This window comes from Daldinia caldariorum (assembly GCF_022478825.1).
Source record: "Daldinia caldariorum strain CBS 122874 unplaced genomic scaffold F4812scaffold_2, whole genome shotgun sequence".
Taxonomy (NCBI): Eukaryota; Fungi; Ascomycota; class Sordariomycetes; order Xylariales; family Hypoxylaceae; genus Daldinia; species Daldinia caldariorum.
In genome coordinates, this window is record NW_025953038.1 from 3,270,364 (window position 1) to 3,293,197 (window position 22,834).

General features: G+C 48.2%; 7 protein-coding genes across 7 annotated transcripts; 3 read left to right on the top strand and 4 right to left on the bottom strand.

Annotated features, from left to right (window-relative positions):
• Positions 1–653: 653 nt before the first annotated feature.
• Positions 654–2,005, top strand: F4812DRAFT_200111 (uncharacterized protein). The gene is made up of 2 exons (XM_047930217.1): positions 654–1,427; positions 1,751–2,005. Exon 1 carries the CDS (start codon positions 891–893, stop codon positions 1,317–1,319), a length of 429 nt encoding a protein of 142 aa, XP_047794259.1. The 5' UTR covers positions 654–890; the 3' UTR covers positions 1,320–1,427; positions 1,751–2,005.
• Positions 1,945–4,250, bottom strand: F4812DRAFT_200073 (phosphate transporter). The gene is made up of 4 exons (XM_047930216.1): positions 3,991–4,250; positions 2,656–3,907; positions 2,339–2,577; positions 1,945–2,263 (listed from the first exon to the last, which is right to left on the bottom strand). The coding sequence occupies exons 1-4, from the start codon at positions 4,061–4,063 to the stop codon at positions 2,070–2,072; spliced, it is 1,758 nt and encodes a 585-aa protein (XP_047794260.1). The 5' UTR covers positions 4,064–4,250; the 3' UTR covers positions 1,945–2,069.
• A 1,644-nt stretch (positions 4,251–5,894) lies between these two features.
• F4812DRAFT_200124 (uncharacterized protein) lies at positions 5,895–8,237 on the bottom strand. The gene is made up of 4 exons (XM_047930218.1): positions 7,756–8,237; positions 7,665–7,698; positions 7,516–7,586; positions 5,895–7,462 (listed from the first exon to the last, which is right to left on the bottom strand). Exons 1-4 carry the CDS (start codon positions 8,051–8,053, stop codon positions 6,177–6,179), a joined length of 1,689 nt encoding a protein of 562 aa, XP_047794261.1. The 5' UTR covers positions 8,054–8,237; the 3' UTR covers positions 5,895–6,176.
• Positions 8,238–10,223: 1,986 nt separating this feature from the next.
• Positions 10,224–13,999, top strand: F4812DRAFT_467829 (ubiquitin conjugation factor E4; the record flags this gene model as incomplete). The annotated part of the gene is made up of 8 exons (XM_047938708.1): positions 10,224–10,274; positions 10,340–11,136; positions 11,214–11,427; positions 11,477–12,235; positions 12,291–12,589; positions 12,644–12,882; positions 12,930–13,056; positions 13,108–13,999. The coding sequence occupies 8 exons, from the start codon at positions 10,224–10,226 to the stop codon at positions 13,997–13,999; spliced, it is 3,378 nt and encodes a 1,125-aa protein (XP_047794262.1).
• Positions 14,000–15,000: 1,001 nt separating this feature from the next.
• F4812DRAFT_456051 (uncharacterized protein) lies at positions 15,001–15,480 on the top strand (the record flags this gene model as incomplete). Its single annotated transcript, XM_047936919.1, has 1 exon — positions 15,001–15,480. One exon carries the CDS (start codon positions 15,001–15,003, stop codon positions 15,478–15,480), a length of 480 nt encoding a protein of 159 aa, XP_047794263.1.
• A 233-nt stretch (positions 15,481–15,713) lies between these two features.
• Positions 15,714–17,714, bottom strand: F4812DRAFT_416141 (putative NAD dependent epimerase/dehydratase). The gene is made up of 3 exons (XM_047933037.1): positions 17,067–17,714; positions 16,585–16,993; positions 15,714–16,518 (listed from the first exon to the last, which is right to left on the bottom strand). The coding sequence occupies exons 1-3, from the start codon at positions 17,107–17,109 to the stop codon at positions 15,942–15,944; spliced, it is 1,029 nt and encodes a 342-aa protein (XP_047794264.1). The 5' UTR covers positions 17,110–17,714; the 3' UTR covers positions 15,714–15,941.
• A 1,390-nt stretch (positions 17,715–19,104) lies between these two features.
• On the bottom strand, positions 19,105–21,405 carry F4812DRAFT_416144 (uncharacterized protein). Its single transcript, XM_047933038.1, has 2 exons — positions 20,249–21,405; positions 19,105–20,069 (listed from the first exon to the last, which is right to left on the bottom strand). The coding sequence occupies exons 1-2, from the start codon at positions 20,955–20,957 to the stop codon at positions 19,444–19,446; spliced, it is 1,335 nt and encodes a 444-aa protein (XP_047794265.1). The 5' UTR covers positions 20,958–21,405; the 3' UTR covers positions 19,105–19,443.
• Positions 21,406–22,834: the final 1,429 nt, after the last annotated feature.

Here is a 22,834-nt window from a genome sequence, read left to right on the forward strand (position 1 = left end):
TTGTTTTTTTGTTGCTTCCCGTTCGCCCCCATTCTACCCTAAATCTTTTTTGTTTTTTTTTTTTTGGTTGTTTTTTTTTTTTTTTTTAAAACCCCCCCCCCCCCCCCCCCCCCCCCCCCAACTTGAAGCTCGAAACGTGCCATATTATCGGCATTTATGCCTGTACAATGGTAAAAGCGACCCGGTAGGCTTGTAAATTTGGTACGGGACCTAAGAAAAGTAAATTTAGTTCGCGTGGTACCCCATCGATCAGCAACATCAGCCAGGATCGCGTGTGGTCTTAGTCTGTATCTCTTGAAACCATAGACGAGATAGGTATATGAATGACGGTCTTTACTCGAATGGATACAACTCTCTTTGGCCAATACGGTCACAGAAAAATAGCCACTGCATATTAGTCCTACAGAGATATACATAGTAAACAAAGGCTCAAGAAAATTTAGGGCATAAAGTAGTACGCGCAGATGCCTACTGCCCACTGCCCACTGCCACAAGCTACAGTAACCTTCCTCGATCGGTTGGAAGACTAATCGAAGTGCATGAATATGAGATAACGTAAGAATATTTGAGAAGAATAGGCAATGCCAAATAAGAACGAGAAGCTTTATATGCGGCTGATAACTACTAGGATACCTAAAGTGAGCGGTATTTAAGATCGTGAGATGTCTTGGCTTAGACCCATTGAGCCCTAGACTTGGTTCGGAGTTTGGTTATAAGCCGGCGTTACCGTGCCAAATACCACCCATAAAGCGTAGGGCTGAAATCAGACATCTTCCATAAGCGCTGTAGGAGGTACCTAATACAATCTGGTTCAGCTTGAAAGATACTGATGCGCGAGCTTCACAAATCAACGATATAGGCAGGAAAGTGCTCTAAGTACCCCAAACAACATGTCAGCACACGCAAAATCACCGTTGCGGTCATTATTCCTAATCGAAGGCCTCATGAAACTAGCAGGAGGATTAGTATTTATACTCTCTCCTCAAACCCCGCTGTCCGTCGCGGTGGCGGCACCTATCCCGCCCATCGCACTATTATTAAGCCGGCTGCTAGGCACTCAGACGTTTACGCTAGGGATATCTATGCTGCTCGCTTCGGCGAGGACGCCAACGGCAGCGTCGAGCAGACGCATAGTCTATTGGACCGTGTTCGCGAGAGACGCTACTTTGGCGACGGTGCTGGCCTTGCAGCTATGGCTCGGAGATAACGCGGACGTGCTGGGCTTCTCGCCAAATGGACTGCGCGCGTGGCTCGCGGAGCTGATGCCCTTCTGCTTGGGCCATCTGTGGGTTCTGACGGCGAAGTCGCATTGGTTTTGATACCTGGTGCCTATTATGAATGCTTAGGTACCTGGTACCTTGCAGCCACATGGCGAGGCCGATATGATATATCATCATAAGCTGAAGTTGGCGAGAAGCATGTTAGTCATATATATTACTAGTGCTGTCTACGTATAACTCGACGCCGCACCCCAAAGGGGTGCTGCGCTTTAATTAGGAAATCGGGCAGTAATTAAGCTAGCGTACCAGACTTTAAGCACCAGTAAGAGGTTATTCCGATCCCTGTTACTTACTGAAAGTAGAAGAAGAAGAATAATATTTTATGAAATTTTATGAATGTTGGAAAATACTTCGAAGCACGTAGGAATTACATTTGTTCGGAAGTATTTCGGATCGAATCCCTAATCTTGCCCGTTTCCTTCATTAAAGCGCAGCACCCTTTTGGGGTGCGCCGTCGAGTTTACGTAGACAGCATTAGTATTTTGTGGAACAGGGATAGCATCCTTAGATAGGGGAGCATCGCATGAAAAACGACTTGTGGGAGACCTTATTTTTTTGATATATCATTTCAGGTGACCGGCCGTAGCGAAAACTACCTCAGACGACAGAATACGTTCGGGTAGGTAACACGCAACATGTACAACAGGGATGAGGTATATTATCTATTTATGACGAAAAAGAATATTACTACTCATTGGGTATCTTCGGGGTAATTTCTCCAACAGTTGCCCATATTTCTCAGTTATAATGCTCTAGTCTGAGCTCTCTTTATATTTCATCTCAAGATCTTCAACGCCAATGCGGGGCATTCAAAATGAATCCCATGAGGCACCCGGAGATGATCCCGGCGCAGGGTAATGTCAAGATCCAGCCTCCGTAGATCCAACCAATCATTCTCCAGTTCAGCGCCCGCCAATCTCCATTGCAGAGACCTACGCCGACAATAGCGCCCGTGATGCACTGCGTAGTCGATACCGGGAGCTCTGGAAAGTAACAGGTTAGTTACTTCAAGTCTATTCAAATAAGCGGAGGGGGTCGAAAGGGTGTTGTTGACTTACTGAGTCGCGTAGCTAGGATAATGGTAACAGCACTTCCAAGTTCCATAGAGAAACCTCGAGAGGGCGAGTTCAACGTTAGCCGGTTGCCAAGGTTAGCCATGATATGATACCCGTAAGTCCAGAGGCCGATGACGATGGCGACACCACCGAAGGCAAGAATCCAAAGGGGTACTTCGGGGTTCGTAGGAACCTCGCCCTGTTGCCATATCTGGTAGATCGTCGTAAAGGGGCCGATGGCACTACTCGCGTCAGCATATTCCTATGATGCAAAAAGAAAACCCTGCAAGAGGGCTAGGTTAGTGTCGTAGTAGACTTACTTCGAAACGTCATTAGCACCGTGCGTGAAAGAAGCTGTGCAAGCGGTCATGATCTGCAGGAAAGAATACATGAACTCGGCCTTGTTGTCGTAGTGTGCTGCTCGCGCGTGTTTCTCCTCGAGATCCCCCGACAACATATCCTTCTTTTTCTGCATGTTGACGACGTCCTGGTCGACACCGTTGAGGAGCGCTTTCTTGAGATACCAGAACAGCATCTGGCCGGAATACCACGCGACGCCCTCGGGCTTGGGGCCGACAATCGACTTCTTCTCCGGGACGTTGGCGAATTCGTCGGATCCCTGGTCGGATTGCCTCGAGGACTTGACGATGGCGTCTGCGATGTTGGCTTCGTTGGCGGTTTCCTTGCTGCCGGCTGCCTCGACGTCGTTCCGAGCTAGAGCGGCGGCGCGCTTGGCTTCAAGCTCCTCTTTCGTGAGATGGCCTTCGTAGAAGTTGCGGATGGCGCCCTGGAAGTTCGACGGGGGTGGTGGGACCTCGCCGCGTCGCAAAAGAAGGGGGCCGAGAGGAATGTGGTACCACCGAAGTTCCCAGTCCTCCTGGACGACTACGCGCCATAACCAGGGCATGAGGAATATCGCAATAACGACAGCCCAGCCAATACCACTGCAGACGATCACAGCAGCGAGCTCGTTGTCTTTCAAGTCGATGGTATACCCGCCGCCCTTCCAGAGCAGCAGCATAACCAGAAGCGACGCGGTAAACCCGAAGTAGACGGGGACTAAGGCGAAAGCCTTCATGACGGGATCCTTGCGCAGCATCACTCCGTATTTGGTGATGAGGAATATGATAGAAGCGAAAATGGCCGAGAGACCAGGCGCAATGATCCAGGCGAGGAAGACCGAGACCACACCAGTATTGATCACCTCCGTGGACTTGGTACCAGCCGGTGCAACCCATGTGACGTTTTTGGCTCCCACAGATGCAACTCCCATCCCAATAACACCTCCCATGATGGAGTGGGTAGTAGATACCGGTAAACCGATCCTAGTGGCCAAAGTAAGCCAGACGGAGGAGGCGATGATGGCGCAGACCATCCCGAGGAGGAGCACTTCGGGCGAGTCGGTGTATAGATTCGGGCTGACGATCTTGGTCCTGATGGTATCGGCCACGCGGGCTCCCACGCCGAGTGCTCCTGCGAATTCCATGATGCTGGCCCCTATCATGGCCTGGAACAGGGTTAACGAGCGAGACGCGACCGAAGTCGCCCATGAGTTGGCCACATCATTGGCTCCTATAGATCAAAGTAAGGTTAGCGTCAGTTTTCCCCTTTAGAGTGCGGGTGCGAGTATGTGGCCAGCGTAACAGGAGGCGTACCAATATTCCAAGCATCAAGGAAGGCAAATATCAAGCCTATAGCAAAAAGGTAGTCGTACTGGGCCAACGCCATCCTTCCCTAGTAATATAAGGTAAATAATACCTATCACGGGTGGGACAAGAAGGTAGGTAAGGCTCCCCAATACTGAAGCTGCTGAAGGGGGATGGGTTTATAATTTTGGGGAGGGAACTATATTATGTATTATATATAATTTTCACATCAGCTGCATACGTCGCGGACCGCAAGTGAGCTGAACAACCAGAATGGGGCTAGTTGCATCATCCGAAAGTGCATATATGATGGGATCGCCACGCCCATCGACCCATCAGAAAAACCTCATATCTAAAATTTCCCAGGGCCTCGCGCGAACTTATTTTCTCACACCAGCATAGCCAATACGCGGTCGAATGCATGCAACGTGGTTTTTCGCACTAGGAAAGAAAAAAATCAGTAATTTGACCGTGGATCCAACGTCGCGGCCGGTGGAATATAGCATGGAGAAGCCAGGCTGGGGATCTCGGTCAAAGTCGGTTTGAGGTGTCTCCCGCGCGCGCTTGGCTCTTGGCTTCTTGAATATCTCACCATGCACCATGGGTGGATGTTTAGCTTCTGCCGAGACTCACTACGTAATAAGATCTCAATTGGGCGATGGTGAAGAAAGAGGCGAGTATCCCTAATCCTAATCCTTTCCATCTAGTTAAAACTTCTTACCTTATTGATGTAGGCAGTAACCTGGTAGACCCCTGAAGTCTCGTTGGTATGAGGGTACACTTGAACATCAAGAGTTCTTGGTGTACTCAAAGAGCCCTAGATAGGAGGTACCTATGTTAGGAACATATAGACCAGGTAGCTTGATATGAAACTTGATATATATGACAGATGGAGAACCTTCAGGTTACTCTTCCAGAACCAGGCTGGTCGATTTTCATCAGGACGAGTAAGAACTATACCCAGCATCTTGCTTGAATCTAGCCATCTTCGAGTATCGGTGGAAGATATGTCGCCATGGAACCCAAAAATATAAGTTATCGCCTTCCGCACAGCTGTCAAGCTGAGAGTTTTACTTGAGCTAGGTAGATCCTGGATCGGTATAGCACTTCACACCGGATATTTTAGGCCCCTTCCTAGTTTTCGCTTTTCATCTGGTGAACTTATGATAGAAGCCATGACGGCACGGTCCAAAAAAAAAGTTAAAAAAAAGTCGAGAGCATGTCAAGACCAGCCAAGAACAGCTTTCTACTTGGCCGGGGCCTTGGCGCCTCTTTATACTTGATCGAGCACGACGACTCACGAGTCGTTAGTTTTGAGGCTCTTGGCGGAGCGGCTAGTTACGACTTGGCCCGCATGCCCAGACTTGCGCCTCTGAGCTTGAACGGACCCTATGATGTTTCTTATTGATCCCACGTGGGCAATCGAGAGGCTGATGTAGGGCAACATGGGGTATTTTATAAGAAAGGGATTATCGTATAACCTTAAGTAGAAAATATTACAGGGTAGCAGGATTCACATTGTTAAAATTTAATTATAACAAGATAATTTCTCCTAATTACCCCATTGCATTGGTATTTGATGCATGTGATGCTTCAACGGTTTCTGTGTTAGTAATAATCATTATATTATAGGAGAGTTTTATGCCTCCACCAACATCACTGGTCTTTTCTTGACCTCAGTTGACGACTTGCAAAACTGTGTTCTTGCTACTGCCTATTCAAAAGGCTCAAAACGGATGAGAGCCAATTGATAGTCTTGACTTAAAGAAACACGAATGGAAGTTTATAGAAGGTATTGAAACATCTGGGTATCTATTATCGCCTTACCCGTTCCTCAACTGCTTTACCATTCTCATTGCAATACCCAGGGCTTATATGTAGGTGTAGGTAGTTTCAACCCCATATAACAGGGAGCCAAATGCGAGTAATTCTAACTGAACCGACAACTTAATTTAATAAGACACGAGTCTAGAATGGAAATACCCTTTCCTCATTAATCGAAACCACACCACTCGCATCTCTTAGGTATCGCGTTCCAAAACCCCGATCTTTGGCTTTCATCTCTTACTATATTTCTCTATCGCAACTGTTATAATAGAAATGGTATTTGATGGCAGAACAAGGGGAAAAAAAGCACATTACTCTTGGGCGCATTCTTACCACCAGCATCTTACCTTGGGCACCTCCTAAGGTACCTAGTCGTCCCATACGCTCAGCTCTTTCTTCCCCAGCTTTCCCGCACTTAGTTCCTGGAGCGATAGCGTAGATCCGTTCTCTCCTTGATATCTGCTTGTGATGGTATTATCCCGCGGCTTTCCACGACTCCCCTTTACCCCTTCCGTGTTATTGCCCCGGCTATTATGCGGCGTCTTGGAGAGATATGGCTGTGGCGGTAGCTGCGGCGAGTGTGTAACGTCTTTTGGGGATGTTGGGAGCGCAATGCCGATCGCGGAAGCATCCGGCAATCCCTTGTTTTCGTCGCCCAGTTCGATGTCCTCGGAGACGTAACTCCTCTCTCTTGCGTAATTCGGGGATTTGAGAGAAGGCAGCGCGGGCGAGCCTGGAGTCGATATGGGTGACACGGAGAACGTTGGTGATGCGGGGTGGTACGGAGGTGGCGCTGGTAGCGCGCGGCTTGGTGGCGGCCCAGCTGGTGTAACTAGATGCGGGATCTCTATGGGTTCTTCGTGCGGCCTTACGGGTCGAGGAGGGGACAATGGCAGTGGTGATAACTGCGAGTTGATCTCAGGCGTGGTGGATATTGTGCTAGAATACACCGAGCTGTCTTTTTTGGAATTGGCAGAAGTCAATATTCCAGCGGAGCCGTTATTGTATGAGATGCTACTATCAGCGAAGTGTACGACTGCTGGGGGCGACACAGAGACGGGAGGCTCGGTGACGATACTCGGGATCCCATGGCCTTTATGCGGTAGCATAATATTCTTTTCCGTGCTGGCATTAAGACTACTGGGTATGGTCATCCTTTCGTGCAAGCCGGAGACGAATGAGGAATTTGGCGTATCACCTTGCTTGAGAAGTGATGGGAGAAATCTACGATCACTGAGACGAGCTGGGGGTGTCAATGGCGGCCTCTTTGATGATGCTGACGGTAGCGGCGTAATTAAGGGTGTATGCAACCCGCTCTGTGGCTCTGAAGACGAACGGCCAAGACGAGGTGGATTTTGGTGGTCATCCAAGAAGTTTTGAGGACTTGATCGACGTCGGATTATCAGGAACCCCCCTAGGAAAACAATCGCTATTATCGCCAAGCCTGAACAAATGCCTATCGCTGCCTTACTTCCTTCCGAAAGGCCAGTCGATTTATGTGACACACTACCGATACTTGATGAATTTGAGTTGAATGCAGAACTTAGAGAAGTTCCCGTCGCTGTAGATAGCAGGCTGGATGGTGTAGTTACGATGGATGATGGGCCGTCACTCGGAAGAATTGTTCGACCACCAGGCTCACCAAGCGGTGACACTCCAAAAGAACGAGTTAGAGAGGCTAGAGATCGAGGCTAGAAGGATACTTACCAGTTAAAGCTGAACTGCAATTATATTTATCAGGCGGTGGCCCTGGGTCGTAGATCAGATAACCACCGATACTAGGTTAGGTATACAAGTTAATAACTACCTTCTACGTAGGTCGGATAATCTTAGTTAACTAATTCTGGTGGACATACTTCTGACATTTGTTAATAATTAAATCAACATTAGCTGGTGGATTGAGTTAGCTGAAGATGGCAATATCTTTTTACGTAGGGGATAACTGACGGCTCTGCCCCTTTTCACCCGTCCAGACGCCACAGAATGTCGAGTCGCAGCAATACAATTTCCAGAGTTCCGTATTGGGTTGACTGTTCGAGAGCAGCCTGCATACATCTTCAAAATTCCCGTTGGGGTCTTCACGTAGTTCATAAACAAACAAGTCGAAACACGCGGTTATGCAAGCTTCTGGGTTTTGGAGCCCGATGTCGGCCGGATTTGGGCCATTGCTTTCCCTCTTATACCGGTGGTCTCCCGTCTCACTGGCGCTGAACTGCTTAGAACTGGTTCTCGAGTTTAGGTCCATGATAATATATAAGGAAGGGTCTTGTCTATCACGAATATTTATCTGCGCAAGCCAAACAATGAAAAGGAACGAGAGGCATAATTTAGACGACCGAGAAGAGGATTAGTACTAGCAGTAGTAAATGAGATCTGACCGAGGGTTGAAGAGTGCTGGGTTCTTTGATGATGCTTAGAGTCAGAAGGATTACTTTACACCAAAGTGCTGCTTGCCGTCGTGGCGCCTGCAATATAGTATCTGCCATGTGCGCAAGTATTAATTGCATTGTCAGCCTCCGGCTATTGTAATCCATGGCGCAGCGCGGATGTACTTCGCACGACAGGACGCCGTTTCGCTCAGAATACGATTTGGGATAGAAAATAGCCAACCTTTCAGCGCAATAAGACAGTGCGCGTCGCACAAGTCCTGCACTCTCCCGTGCTGACGATAATGAGTCTCGTGTGGAAGCAGGGTTGCGGTTGTACATGTTGTTCGATGGTAGATGAGAGGATCTGTATGTACCCGCAGAACTTCTCTAGAAGAATGGGGTGGATATACCAGAAAAGCGGCAGGAAGGCAGTCGATGGTATCTGAACGGCTGAATACGAAATCATATCATGTGGTGCCGCAAAGCTGAGAGGTAGGTATGCGTCCCTTGCAAGACTCAAATCTTGGTCGCTGAAACTTGCACAGCACAGACAAATTTTTTTTTCTTGTGTCAGCCGAGATGGTATCCGAAGAAGTAAAGCGGTCTGTTAACTGCTTCTTGTTCTATTTTGAGCTGTAACTCGACAAGATTTGCCACTTGCTACCTGCTTCAAGTGCGAATATTGTCGTATTACTTATATTTTCTCACTCGTATTTCAAGTCTTCGCTGTTCCACTCGGACGACCAATTGAAAAGTCTAAATCTTACGGTTTATATAGTTGAAGATCGTAGTAGCAGAGTTTCAAACCAACTCGATGAGATTCAAAAATAATAACATGAAGTTGTCGACGTCGTATTTCGAGTTCTTAGTGTATCTCGCAAGGGGTAACGATAAATGAGTATAGGTTAGGTACCTTAGGTAAGATACCTAATGAATTCAAAAATATCGATCAGCTAGTGATGGGAACTGCCTATCCAATGGCTTTACAACGTAGGCGAACAGCCACAGGATAATACGAAACATTGTGTTACTATGTGGTCGTGGACGCATCTAGATAGAGGAGATCGGGAGCTTTTGCGAATGTTTGCTGTGGAATGCTTCATGTCACCGGTCACCAGTGGTAGTAGGACACAATAAATGTTTCAATTAGCGATTGACTTCATATGGGAGAGTAAACCTCAAATAATAAGGGGGTTAAGGGGGTGTTCTCTTTCATAGAACTTGTGAGAGCTGGGAGGGACGAGTTGCGCAGGCGAGTGAACAAGTATAATAATCACTCACAATCACCACCCATAGTCTTTTTACAGATCAAGCCAAGTCATGTCTGATGATGTCCTTTATATTCAATGTTCTAACACGCTGCCTTTTCAAGGAACAAGAGATTGATTATGGCTCAATCCAGATATGCATTGGAATGACGAGGCCGTGAGATCCATTGGGATATCAATGTTGAGTCTTATATGAAAGTTAAAAGGTTGTAAGTTTTGCATCTCATAGGGAGGAGGGATGTCTTTTTATGGACCTGTTCTTGTTTGCAAGTCTCTGTTCTATTAGTTGGAGTTAATACCTGGTATTAGTGTTGAATTATAGAGAAAATGAGAGATATGCCTTAGGTACCTGACATGACTAATCTTCGTAGTGGGGTAAAAGAACCCACCAACCCCCGCCATGCTACTATGTATGTAACTTGAAATTGAGATCGAGTTGGCGTATCGATAAATCCTGTAGCTGGTTCTTTATCTGACAAATACGATTGGACAAAAGGAACAGCGGGTACATGTCCAGCTGGAGCTACTACCTCATTCCATCATAATCCATCTCATCTTTTCTGCACTGTACCTTAGGTAAGTAAGCCTGAGATATTAGGGTGTACCTGCGTACGTAACTTATCGCCGATACGTTCAGCTTAGTGACCTATTTACTCGCCGGCCTCGACCAACACATCAACATTTTATCCATAAACGACGTTTCTTTTTCGTGTATTTACTTGGGACGAAATAGCATAGATCTTTAAAAGTTCTATTCTTCTCACTGCAGTCCATCATCATGGATCCGAATGAAGAACAGCCACAACCGACCCTGCCGCCGCAGGAGCAGGTATGCGACAACTTATCAACCTTCAAGTGTTCTATAAAGCTAACGATGCTAACCTTTACTATCAGATGCGCCAAAGGCGTCTTGCGAAGCTTGGTGGTCTTAATGCGGCACCGTCTAGCTCGTCCAACCCTAAACCAGAAGAAGCGAATAAGCCTGAGCCTACGGCCTCGTCAGCATCGCCAACCTCAACAACCTCAACAACATCGTCACTTCCGACTACTCTACCTAAGCCAAATGTGCCAAACCAGGAGAACACCCGACCAACTTCTCTACCAACCCGTCAGACAAACTCTGCTCTTTCTGCATCGTCTCCAATCCAATCCCCAGCACCAAACCCGTTTTCACAGTTTGGTGGGAAAGCCAAGACAGAGTCTGGAAACACACCGGAGGATTCAGGTAATAAACGTGTCTCCAAGAGGCCAAATGCAAGTAGTATTGACAATGGTAACCGAACAGCTGCGCCATCTAAGAAAATACATGCTTCCAAAGAAGAGACGTTAGAAAATTGGTCGAATCGGGTACTTGGCGAGATATTCCGCGTCACACTTGATGAGAGTCACACGACCGACAGCAGAGGCACTAAGTTAACCTACCTGCCAGAGCTCAAGGCTGACCTAGAACAATCTGGAGAGCCCATAAAACTTACAGCTTCGTCCATCGACTCGGCAATCCTCGAGGCAGCCAGATATGCACCCACGAACAAGCCGCTTTTAGATTACTTACTACCGTGCTGGAAGCGCGTCATAAAGGCTACTAAGCCTGCCAGACCACCACCCCCCGAGAAAGAAGCTATCTTGAACGAAGCTAAGCGGCTGTGCATGAGCAACTGCATCTTTGCACTCACCATGCCTGAATATTTTGGGTAGGTTACTCCCGATCCATATATGCTAGGTTAGGAGGTATATACATGTATATACGCTTCGTACTAACTACTAGCAGCCGTGACCCCAATCCGAACCACGACTCTCTAGTGCCCTATCTTCTCCGGCACCACGATAATGAAGACGGTATCTGCTTGGACTTCTTCGCCGATGCTGTTTCTCGTATACCGGAAGACGATACCGTTGCCGCTATTTTCGTAGATGCCATGGTTATCATGAGCAAGAAACTTGCTACCATGACCATGAATGATGACTATAGGCCATACATCAACGTAAGCTCACGTCCTTTGTTAGTATTTCATTGTGAACTGACAGCGGCAGTGTTTGGTTACATTTGCTAGATTCCCACCTTTGCTCAACGCACTCGCGGAGCATCCTAGCTTTCGCGTGAATCCTACACCAGATATGTCGAAGGAGCAAATAGCTTTGGCAAGCGAAACCCAAACTATCTTGGGGCCCTTTTTTCGCATCTCGCCACTGCAGACTGAGGTCACCAAGACCTATTTTGCTAGTCCGCGAACTATCGATCCCGGCCATGTGAAGTCATCCCAAAGTGCTCTCCAAATGACGCTGAAGGCTCATCAAAGCGACCTGACGAGCATCACGAATGCCTTCGTTCGTGCAAGCACAAACGCCCGAAACAATACCCTCGACTGGTTTGCATTTGCGGTAAATACAAACCATAAAAGGCGAGCTCTTCAGGTCAAACCAACTGAAGTCGCCTCAGATGGCTTCATGGTCAACGTGACAGCTATTCTGGATCAACTCTGTCAACCTTTTATGGATAGTACGTTTTCTAAAGTAGACAAGATCGATGTTGACTATTTACGGCGTAGCCCTCGAGTCGATATCAGTGACGAGACCAAGCTCAATGCTGATCAGGCGACCTCGGAGGCATTCTACAAAGCACAAGTACCCGGATCTTCTAATTTCATCTCGGAAGTATTCTTCTTGGCCCTAGCTGCACACCATTATGGCCTCGGAGCAGCGAACTCGAAACTCAAGGATCTTGACAAAGACATCAAGTATGTTGAGGGAGTTATAAAACAGATGGAAGAGGAGATATCCAAGCTACAGAACGTGAGTCGGTTTTCTCCCGAGCAGAGATTTCTTTTATTGTTGCTAACAAAGTTAGGATCCTCTGCGTCTTGCCGTGGCAAGGCAGCATCACCAGACCGCTATTAACGCTGTTGAAAAACATATAGCACTCAAATATTCGATTGAAGGGGTCGTATTGGACTCGTCCATGCAGACACTATCCTTGCAATTTATGAGATACGTGTCCGTGTGGCTCCTCCGACTTGCTAGCGGGACGGACTACAAACCAGGCAATGATTTCGCGCTCCCTCTCCCTGCTGACCAACCCGATGCTTTCAGGTGCCTCCCGGAGTATGCCCTCCAAGATGTAGTCGAGAATTTTAAGTTTATTTTCCTGTATGTATCCGCAATAGGCCTCCGAGAGCAGGTGAATACTGACTTTTATATTAGTTTCTTGCCTCAGATTTTGGTGTCTGCTGTCGGAGACGAGATCATCACTCTATGTATTGCCTTCTTGAGATCCTCGGAGTATATCAAAAATCCTTACCTCAAGTCCTCACTCGTCACCCTGTTGTTCTCTGGGACATGGCCGATATATCATCTCAGTCGGGGAGTTCTAGGTGATATTTTGGTCGGGTCCAAGTTTGCCCATGAACACCTCCTCCATTCACTCATGAAGTTTTACATTGGTAAGTTACATCGTATCGCTTTGGTTTCCACATGCTAACAGTATCAGAATGTGAGCATAGCGGTGTTAGTTCCGCATTTTACGATAAATTCAATATCCGCTACGAGATATTTCAGGTTATCAAATGCATCTGGCCGAATAGCGTATACAAAGATCAACTTAGCCGAGAAAGCAGGTTAGTTCAAACAACCCTAATCCATGAACGGCTTTGACTAAGTATGTCTAGGGTCAATCGGCAATTCTTCGTGCAATTTGTAAACCTGCTTTTAAACGACGCCACGTACTTACTAGACGAGGCATTGACTTTGCTGGTCAAGATACACGATTATCAGAAGCGATTACAAGACGATACATTAACTCCTGAAGACAAGGAGAAGGTCAGATCAGACTTAGAGTCTGCGGAACAGCAGTGCCAATCCTGGATGCAGTTAGTGAACGATACTATGGGGATGATGAAACTATTCACGGCGGCACTACGGGACGCGTTTACTATGCCCGAGATAGTAACTCGGTTGGCGGGCATGCTAAACTACAATCTGGAATCTCTAGTTGGCCCGAAACGGGGCAATCTTAAAGTGCAGGACGCCAGGAAATATCACTTCGATCCGAAGACCCTCTTGTCTGACTTCATAGACATATATATCAACCTGTCACCGAAGCCTACCTTCATCGAGGCGGTTGCTGCCGACGGTCGCTCATACAAACCGGACAACTTCAACGAAGCAACTAATGTGATGCTACGTAGTCTTCATGCGGCCCCCGAAGTTATCTCTACTTGGAAATCTCTAGTAGAACAGTTTGCCGAAGCTAAGCAACGTCTGGATCAAGCCGAACTCGACCTAGGCGAAGTGCCTGATGAATTTGAGGATCCTTTGATGGGTGATCTGATGACCGATCCGGTCATCCTCCCGTCGCATAATATCGTCGATCGGTCGACTATTGTGCAGCAATTGCTCTCTAACCCGCGAGATCCCTTCACTCGGAAGCCTATGACTATCGACGATGTGATACCAGCTAATGATCTGCGCGCTCGGATCGAGGAATGGAAAGCGGAGCGGATAGCAGCTGCTAGAGCCAAGATATCAGAAGAGAACGCCATGGATACAACGGCAGGCTAAAGGGGTTCTGCGTAAGTTCCGCAAGTTTTGTACTACCAAATTACGAGGAATGATATGATCATCCAAAGGCGTAGCAAAAATGGATGATCTTGAGGGGGGCTATGAATAGAGAACAGTTATGCGTTTCTCTTGGACCGCAAAGGGTCTACAATGGCCCGTTCCAGGCCCATTCCGTTTATATCCGGTTTGCTTGTGGGTTAGCTTCGCAAATCAATGATAGACTAGTCACTATGGCAGTTAAGTGGCCATGAAGTTCGTTCGCCAATGCTTTTAACATTAGGGTTAATAAAGGTGCATTGATACCCCTCCCTCCGTTGTTCTTCTTTAGCTGGCTTAGATGACAAAACTTAATCATCAAGCAGTTCCTTAACCGCTATAGTACAAATATGGTCTTCGGTGAAATCCTAAGCACCTAGGTGTGTTATTCAATTCCGGCATTTTCGAGTTAAGTGACCAAAAGATGGGTATGAAAACCTGCATAACCCAAAAGGTGCCCAGGCCGGGTCTGCCGCTTCGATCTTAGGTGTAGGCTTCCATTGCGGCACAGCAGAAAGCTGCGGACCACGACATCCTCAAGTGCCAACAAGACACCGTGGAGTAAACTTGAAATCAGGATCATTTGATTGGGCACATCGGACTTCAATGAATCCTGATTGGACAGATATTGATAAGCTATTCCACCGTGTTGAGCTGGCGCTTATGGACATAAAACGGTCGAATGCGTAGGTACTTTAAATCCCAGTCTGTATACCCTAGGTTACGTAGATTTGTAATATATAAATCAAGCCAGTTCTCCTCCCGTCCAGTTTATACGGAGCTCTTTTTACTTCATCTTTGACGTTAGATCGTAGATATTAGACCAAATCTTGACAGGGGCTCAAACGATCAATACTGTAGACATAGTTTTCATTTCTCAATTCAGCCCAAACATCAGTATAAGATTAGGTACCTACCCTTAGATACCAGGTAACCTAGGTCCCGACACCACCGCCGTACTCGTCATGGCAGACGATATACGACAAGTCCTGCAGAAGACGATCGACACGTTCCTGGCGAACAACGACCTCGGGGTGAAGAACAAGGACCCGTCGCTGTTCTCGGCGGTCCTGACGGAGGACTGCGTGCGCACGTACCGGCCGACGTCGTTCGTCGAGCGGTACGCGCGGTTCTTCAAGCCGCGGCTGACGAACGCGGACTACGAGGCGCAGATGCGCGTCGAGCTGCTGACGATGGAGGCCGTGTCGCACACGGCCACCAGGACCACCATCGACACGGCCCGGCGCCAGGCCACGCTGTGGACCGAGCAGACCGTCAGCACGACCGACGGCGCCGTCACCAAGATCGAGCTCATCTTCGACCTGAGCTTCTCCGAGGACGGCACCCGCGTCTCCCAGATCTTGGTGTTCGTCGATACGTACGAGGCCTCGAAGATCCTGGAGAAGATGCTGGCTGAGGCGGGCGGTGCTGGTGGTGCCCACTAATTTTGGGAGGGGGGGAGATCCTATGTAGTGACTTCTTGATCCTGACATGTTCTTCGGTACCTACTCGCGGAATGAATACGCGGGTTTGGTACGCGGATTTGATATATATATGTGTGTGTATTAGAGGTACCTACCTAGGTTAGGTACCTACCAGGTACATACATAAGTTATACTAGTGCGATGACGACCAATCGACGTACTGATAGTTGGCCAATATTATACATATATGATATTCGATTTGATTTGTAATTCTGATTTGTAATTATACCTAGAAATGCCATGCAGTCGATCTATATATAACTTCCCAGCGCATGGGCGGACGTTGGGTCTATGTAGAAGTCAGGGGCTAAGATCTTGAAAAAAAGATAACCCCTTTCCTCACCCCCCTTTTTCTCTTTTCTTTTTCCCCGTTCAATCAAGGCAGTATTTAGGTAGATATCCAACCACCCAACCGGATTTCTTCAGGCAGGAATCTCAAGCAGGCTCTTCACCGTGTCGACGGCCGACTTCTCGAGGGGTATCCAATCGATGCCCAGGACCTTGGTGGCGCGGGAGTTATCGTAGCCGAACACCTGCGCGGGCTTCTCCGCGCCGGGGGCGAGCCTGACGTTGTCGCCGGGCAATTTCCCGGCGGCCGCCAGGTCGGGGAGCCCGTCGCGCACAACGCGGGCGATGCGCGCGTTGTCGTAGTACCCGGCGGTGGTGAAGAAGCGCTGGCCGCCGGCCTCGGGGATCTCCATGGCGCGGAGGTGGGCGAGGGCGACGTCGCGGACGTCGACCCACAGGAACACGCCCGAGGCCGGGATCTCGTCGTTCCACTTGCCCTGCATCAGGTCGACGAACCGCTGGTCGCTCGTGTTGATGTCCCGCAGGGAGTCGAGGTGGTGCGCCACGGGGCCGAAGACCATCGGCGGGCAGATCGTCGCCAGGTCGAAGCCCGGCTTCTCCTGCTCGACGAAGTCCCACGCCGCCTTTTCCGCGCACTTCTTCGACACCCGGTAGGATGTCGGTGGGGGGCCTTTGAGTCCGTCCTCGTACCTGAATTTTTAAATTTAGTCCTCTGGTATTCGCTTGGGGAGAAATACTGCCAGTTGTCCGACTCACGTGCTTGGGTTCCAGTCTGCTTCGCTAAAGACCGTCGTGGGGTCGTTCATCTTGGCCTCGGATATGATGGCGGCGAAGGAGCTCGTGACGACGACGCGCTTGACGCTAGGCGCATGCTTGGCGATGGCCTGGAGTATGCCCTTGGTGCCGTTGATAGCCGGGTCTAGCAGCTCCGTGCGAGCGTCCGAGAACTTGAAGTGGAAGGGGGACGCCGTGTGCTGCACGTAGTCGATCCCGGGGTTGTTCGCTATCACCTCGTCGAAGGCGTTGGGCACCGCGATGTTCGGCACAATGGCTACCGAGAGCTTCGCGCCGGGGTATTTGGCGCGGATCTGGGAGGCCTTGGTCTCGGAGCGCACCGTCGTTAACACCTCGTACCCCCTCTTGAGCAGAAGCTCGAGGACGTGGGCTGGGAGAATTCGTCTATGTTAGTGGTGGATTTCGTGGGATTACCCTAGGTAGTTGCACGGGGCGTAACTCACCGGCAATAAATCCGGAACCGCCTGTTAATAGAACCTTAGGCATTTTAAGAGTTTATTTTCGTGTTTCTTCTATGATAGATTTTTATTAAGTGGGATATCTGAGTGATAGATGTCTAAAGGTATGGTGTCGATGAGGGAAGACTGCCTTTTGAACCTGCTTGAAGTTTTCTACCCTCAAGGTCGAACTATGAACCTATATATATTAGGTATGCTTCAGGAACTATCTCGATAACCCCACCAATCTATATTCATCCGCGGGTGATTAATGGAACTTATGGCAACATCGCGGGGTTTCCACAGTAAATAGCGACGTCACTACGCAAGTCAAGTTTAGTTCACTCCACCAAATCTTTTCGGGAATAGTATTATCGGATCAACACCTAACGAGAAGGAGCCACAGCCGTGAAATAATGATAACATGCATCGGTGTGAGTCATGAATAAAGGGGTGTACCTAGGTAGATTCTCCGGCTCTTAAAGATATCCGAAATTATCTTCACCCGTCTTCCATGGAGAAGCTTCCGGAGTAGGTCTTAAGGTAAAGGCCGAAATAAGTCCAGCGGGGGCCTCAGTTAAGGCCCCGGCCTAATCGGCGTCGTATTTCTGTTATTAGCCCTTCGGCGTTTACAAGCCGGCAAGTCTCGTATTATAACCGTAAATTTTCACCGTAGTTAATCTCCGCCTTGGAACCTTTTAACCATCTATCTCCATCTGTATCGTCGCATGTGAGAACGAATGAACGACATCAATGCCCTCACTACCCTGGCTACTACCCTATAACAATAAGTATGATTATCAGGTGAGTACTCAAAAGTAACAGCTATTTGTTTCTATAAGTTGTATTTCTAAGCACGGAAGAAACACTATCACAAGCAAATACACTATATCGAGTCATCGTACACGCAACGGTTTACTGAATTGTGGAGTAATGGTACTATGTATGAGAGCCCGGAATTAACATGGTGTTATGGTATTTCCGAATCTAACAAAGCTCGTTTGAACATGCGAAATATGCCTGTATATTTTTCTCCGAAGTATGTAAAATGAATGCTGTGTTTCTAGTTTCAAGAGGTTACATATCTAAGGTATCTAGGTAAATTTTGAATACGACTTCCACGATCAACTGCAGGAACAAATAAGATGTGTATCTCTTATTCTCTTTCACGGCAGCAATTAAGCAAGAAGACAGGTTTTAACTGATATAAGTCACCAGATATGTTTTCAATAACCTATCAATCATGGAAACAGCATACAGCTCTGATGTTTCCGTATAGGAAACCTTAGGCATCTATTACTTACCAGTTACATAAACTACCTTTTATACTGTTATTAAACCCGCCTGTTATAATTATATAAAGGTATGTGGCTATATGGTGGTCTTCAAAGAAAAGAAAGTCGCGCAATACCTCAACTAATCACAAAATCAAGCACCGCGCCCTGCCGATACTTAAAGAAGAAGAAGCAGAAAGTAAAGAAAGGAGTAACCAGTCTTCAATTTAATATGTCCGGTCAAAAGCGCACGCCTCTAGACCCCACCGCGACAAAAATTGTTGAGGATATCTTCTCTCAATTCCAAAAAGACATCGATCTTTTCGAAAGCTCTACGCAGGATCTCCTTGGATACGCTAAATACTATTATTGTGACATGGGTAGTAAAATGAATCGTGACACCTTCATGCTACTTATAAATGCACTACAAAGCCAGAAGGAGCACATGACAAGGATGTTGGAGAGGGTGCTAGACATGATGTCGCAACCTTTCTTGCCGTGTAAGGATCGCCAGTGGAGATGAGGAAAGGAGCGGTACGGTGGAACGAGCGAGCGGTGTGTGAGAGGCTTCTAGAGGACATGTAGCTAGGGGATGGATGGTAACCGATTCAGACAAGGAGATTCCAGTAGTGGTAGCTTCAGAATTGCTATTTAAATAGATTGACTTGTAGTAATTTTCACAATGGACATATTCTACTTGTCTTAACTGATTTAAATACCAAGGAGTCGTGTCTACGTAATTAAGAAGGTAATGGCTATATTGGATACTAGTAAGACTCTACTTAGACGGGAGTCGGGAGGAATAGATTATATCGCGATTCACTTTCCTCGTATTTCATTCAACCTTGGGATTCTTCAATGTCCAAGCTAAACACCTAAATATACAGCCTGAGACCTAGGTTGAGACAGTTACTTCTAGGTACGTTCGATGGTACAGTTCCATTTCATCGACCAAGCGAAAATCCGAAGACTATGCAACATGCAATAGAGAGGAAGGCATAGACAAGTACCTGTCCCTCTCTCACAACTAACTCCTCGCTACCTACCTTTATGAACAATTCCCAATTCCCAATTTCCCGACGACACGCTAATAGCTAAAAAGCAATCATTCAGAGCTCGGGGGCATTGGTACCATTCTTATCGTGGTGAATCAAAAGCTTAATCCCCTTATCCGCCGCGGAATCCCTCCAAGCGGTAACCATCAATCTCCCCGGCACGAACCCCTTGGTACGCACCACCGCCTTCCCCGAGTGGAACTCGTACGTGAGCACGAACCACTCGAGCTGGCCGTCCGTAAGCACGTACTGGCAGACGCGGGCGAACAGCAGCCCCGGCATGCGGCGGGCGGCGCGGCCGACAGCGACGAGGACGTTGTGCACGGAGGCGAGGGCCTCGACGCGGCTGGCGACGCGCAGGTACGGCGCCTTCATCATGTACGAGTTGCGGATGTTCAGCCGCTTCAGGCGGGCCCAGAACGGCGCCTCCTGGCTCTTGGGCGGCGCCGCCTCGGCCGGCATCATCCCCGGGCCCAGGATGAACGGCGTGAAGAACTGCACCGCGTCGACGCAGTCGTCGAACTCGAACGACTCGCACTGCTGGCTGAACGCCCGCATGTGCGCGTGGAAGGACGACCACGGCTGCTTCAGCGGCGCGGGGACCGGCGTCAGCATCGGGCTTGGCCGCCGCAGGCTGAGGACTCGCACTGTTTCGGCGTATTGGAGGCCCAGAGCGAAGCCTGATTACGCGTGTGCGTGTCCACGGTTAGTAGGAGAAGATTTCATCATAACACCGTCAATGTGACGGCTCGATCAAGGTTATGCTGGATGGAGGAGAAGGATAAAAAAAAAAAAAAAAGGGGGGGGGGGGGATAAAAAAAATAATAAAAACCCCGAAATAGTAAATGACACCACTAACTGTTTCTCTGTTTGACATCTCGGTGGCGTATCGAGTCATGGTTAAGCTCGACGTCTAAATACTCCAACGTCTGGAGCTTAGACACGATAGCTAGGACAGACGTCGGTTGCAGGTGTCTCCCCGTGCACCGGAAGCCGCTGAAGATGTCGATATGCGGCAGCGAGACAGCCTCGAGGTCGAGTTTCAGGTACGACGTCAGAGCCCTCCCTGTCACGAGGGGTCCCCCGTTCCTACCGACCAAAGTCGACGTATCGCTCGGCGAGTCGACGAGAAGGTGAAGATCGAGGCCGAGGGGGGACGTATCGCTCTTCTCCCACTTTGTCATCACCCTGAAGAAAGTCCCTAGAGCCGCGGTTAGGATCTCGGTGCTCCGGTGCCTCTCCGCGGAGGTTTCCTGCTCGTCGTCGAGGTGGGGTTCGTACTTGTCGAGCGAGACGTGGAAGCAGATGGTCTGCACGACCGCCCTGCGCCGCGGCGAAGTGACGATCTGGCAGAAGGACTTGAGCCGCTTCGGGGTCACGTGGATGACCTTGAAGGTGATGGGTTCGACGAATTCCTCCTGCCACTCCCTGGACACCGTTGCGTAATGCGCGATGGACGGGGCTGGCCCTTTTCGCCAGCCGTAAGAGTTAGTCTGCCGCGCCACAAGAGAATATATCGTTTGGCGTACCTCGTACGGTAACGAGTTCAGTGACGGCTTTCCAGCCATGGTTGCGATGGTGATTAGAAAAAAGGGGCAAAAGCCATAATACCTCCGGTAGTAGTAGAAGGTTTACAGAGAGCCGGTAGTATGTAGGGGGAACTAGATTTAAATGGACAAGGGGCGTATGTATTGTATGGATTGTCCTCGAAGGGGGAGCGGCATCTTCAAGAATCCCATGCTGGGGTAGATGGGATTTTGGATTTTGCCACGCGGGCCCCTCATTTGGAGAATTTCGTGCATGTGGTAGGTACCTCTCATTCCTAATTCCCGGATCCTCTCTGGGACGTTTGAGTTGCCACGGAACCAGCGCGCACCTTTTTCTAGACCGGTCGGAAGCAACCGGTGAACTACTCAAGTGCCGGGAACCACTCAGGAGGTGATACAGGTAGAACAGCTAGCCCAAATTAATCCTTCGCCTCAAAAAAAGATGAGCTATCTTTTTTATCGAGTTTACACTGGACAAGAAAGGAAGTTAAGGGATAGTAAGCACGTTTCCTCTTAATGTTGCCATATTAAGTAGAGGCGACTTTTCATGTTACTCGTAGTCCCGAAGACACGACATCCCCCACTCAAAGTCTCCTGAAGAAGAGGACAAAAGATTTTTACATAATATTTTAACAACAGGTATCTTAGGTATGTACCTAAGGTATTAGATGATAAAAAGATATTTTCATCGTAACTCGAATCCCTAAGCCACAACAGAGTTGAAATACTTGCATTGGTATGCCGCTAGGTAACTCTGAAGTTGATTAATAAACTTTGATGCTGAGGCAATGTAAGAAAGAGAATTTCTACATAGGCTAATCGGTTGGTTATGAGGCTGCCCGAGTGGGACGGCTCGTCGCTCGGAGTGGCAAAAGCGCAATACCTTTTTACTCCGCTTCACCTTTGATGCCGGGAGATAGCTTCCGGCATGCGATCTTTCAAACACCTAACTTGGCTTAACGTATTTGTTTCTATGGGTTCGCTGAGGACTTCATCTTAAACTTTTAAAGCCGTAAGATGTTATAGTTATCCCATAGTTAATGTAAAAGATAGACATGATATAATTGCTCGAAGGTTTCATGAGATTGCTTTCACTCGTTTATCCCTAAATAATCAAATCTCGCAGCACGCTTTAAACTTACCTGGTATATACCTGTTACCTTCAATATAGGTACCTAACCATAATGTGTGAGACGGCGGCAGAAGCACACGAGACGAATAGCCACACTACTATAACATAGTGCATTGCCGATAGCGAGAATTAAGTGGTTGGAAGTACGATTGATACCTTTCGCGCCTTTTAAGATATATACCTGTCACGGTCCCTGATAAGTCAAAAGCAATCAAAACTCCGATACCTTAGGTTAGGTAGGTATCAACTACATGCAAAATATTATTTCCGGCATACCTCAACCAAGCAGCCGGAAGAAGCGCCTTTCCGAATCCGTATATGCAGCTACGAGACGGGGCGGGGTCTATCTACATCATGGATGGGATTTTCAAAACATTCTGATAAGAGCTTTGCTGTTTTCCTACTTACCTATAGGTACCTAACGTGAACCCCCCGCCAGGACCCGTAAGTAACCAACGGGAATGGTCGGGAACCTGCCGATCCTCCAACTGGATCCTCGCAACTGACACCCTCATGCTTCTTATGCCCAGGCCGGTGAAGGACGAAAAAGCTGCAATGCGACGTCGGTTTGCTGTAAGGCAGCATCCGAAGGAAACTGCCAAGAAAACGCGGAAGGCAACAGCCCACGAGAGCTTGCACCAAGATAAGATATCATCTCCCGGTTCGGCTGGGAGAGGAGGGAGAGGGAGATAGATAGATAGATACCTATACCAATCGATAACGTGTGCGTGTATAGGTTAGAGTTAGGGGATAGATATAAACCGCG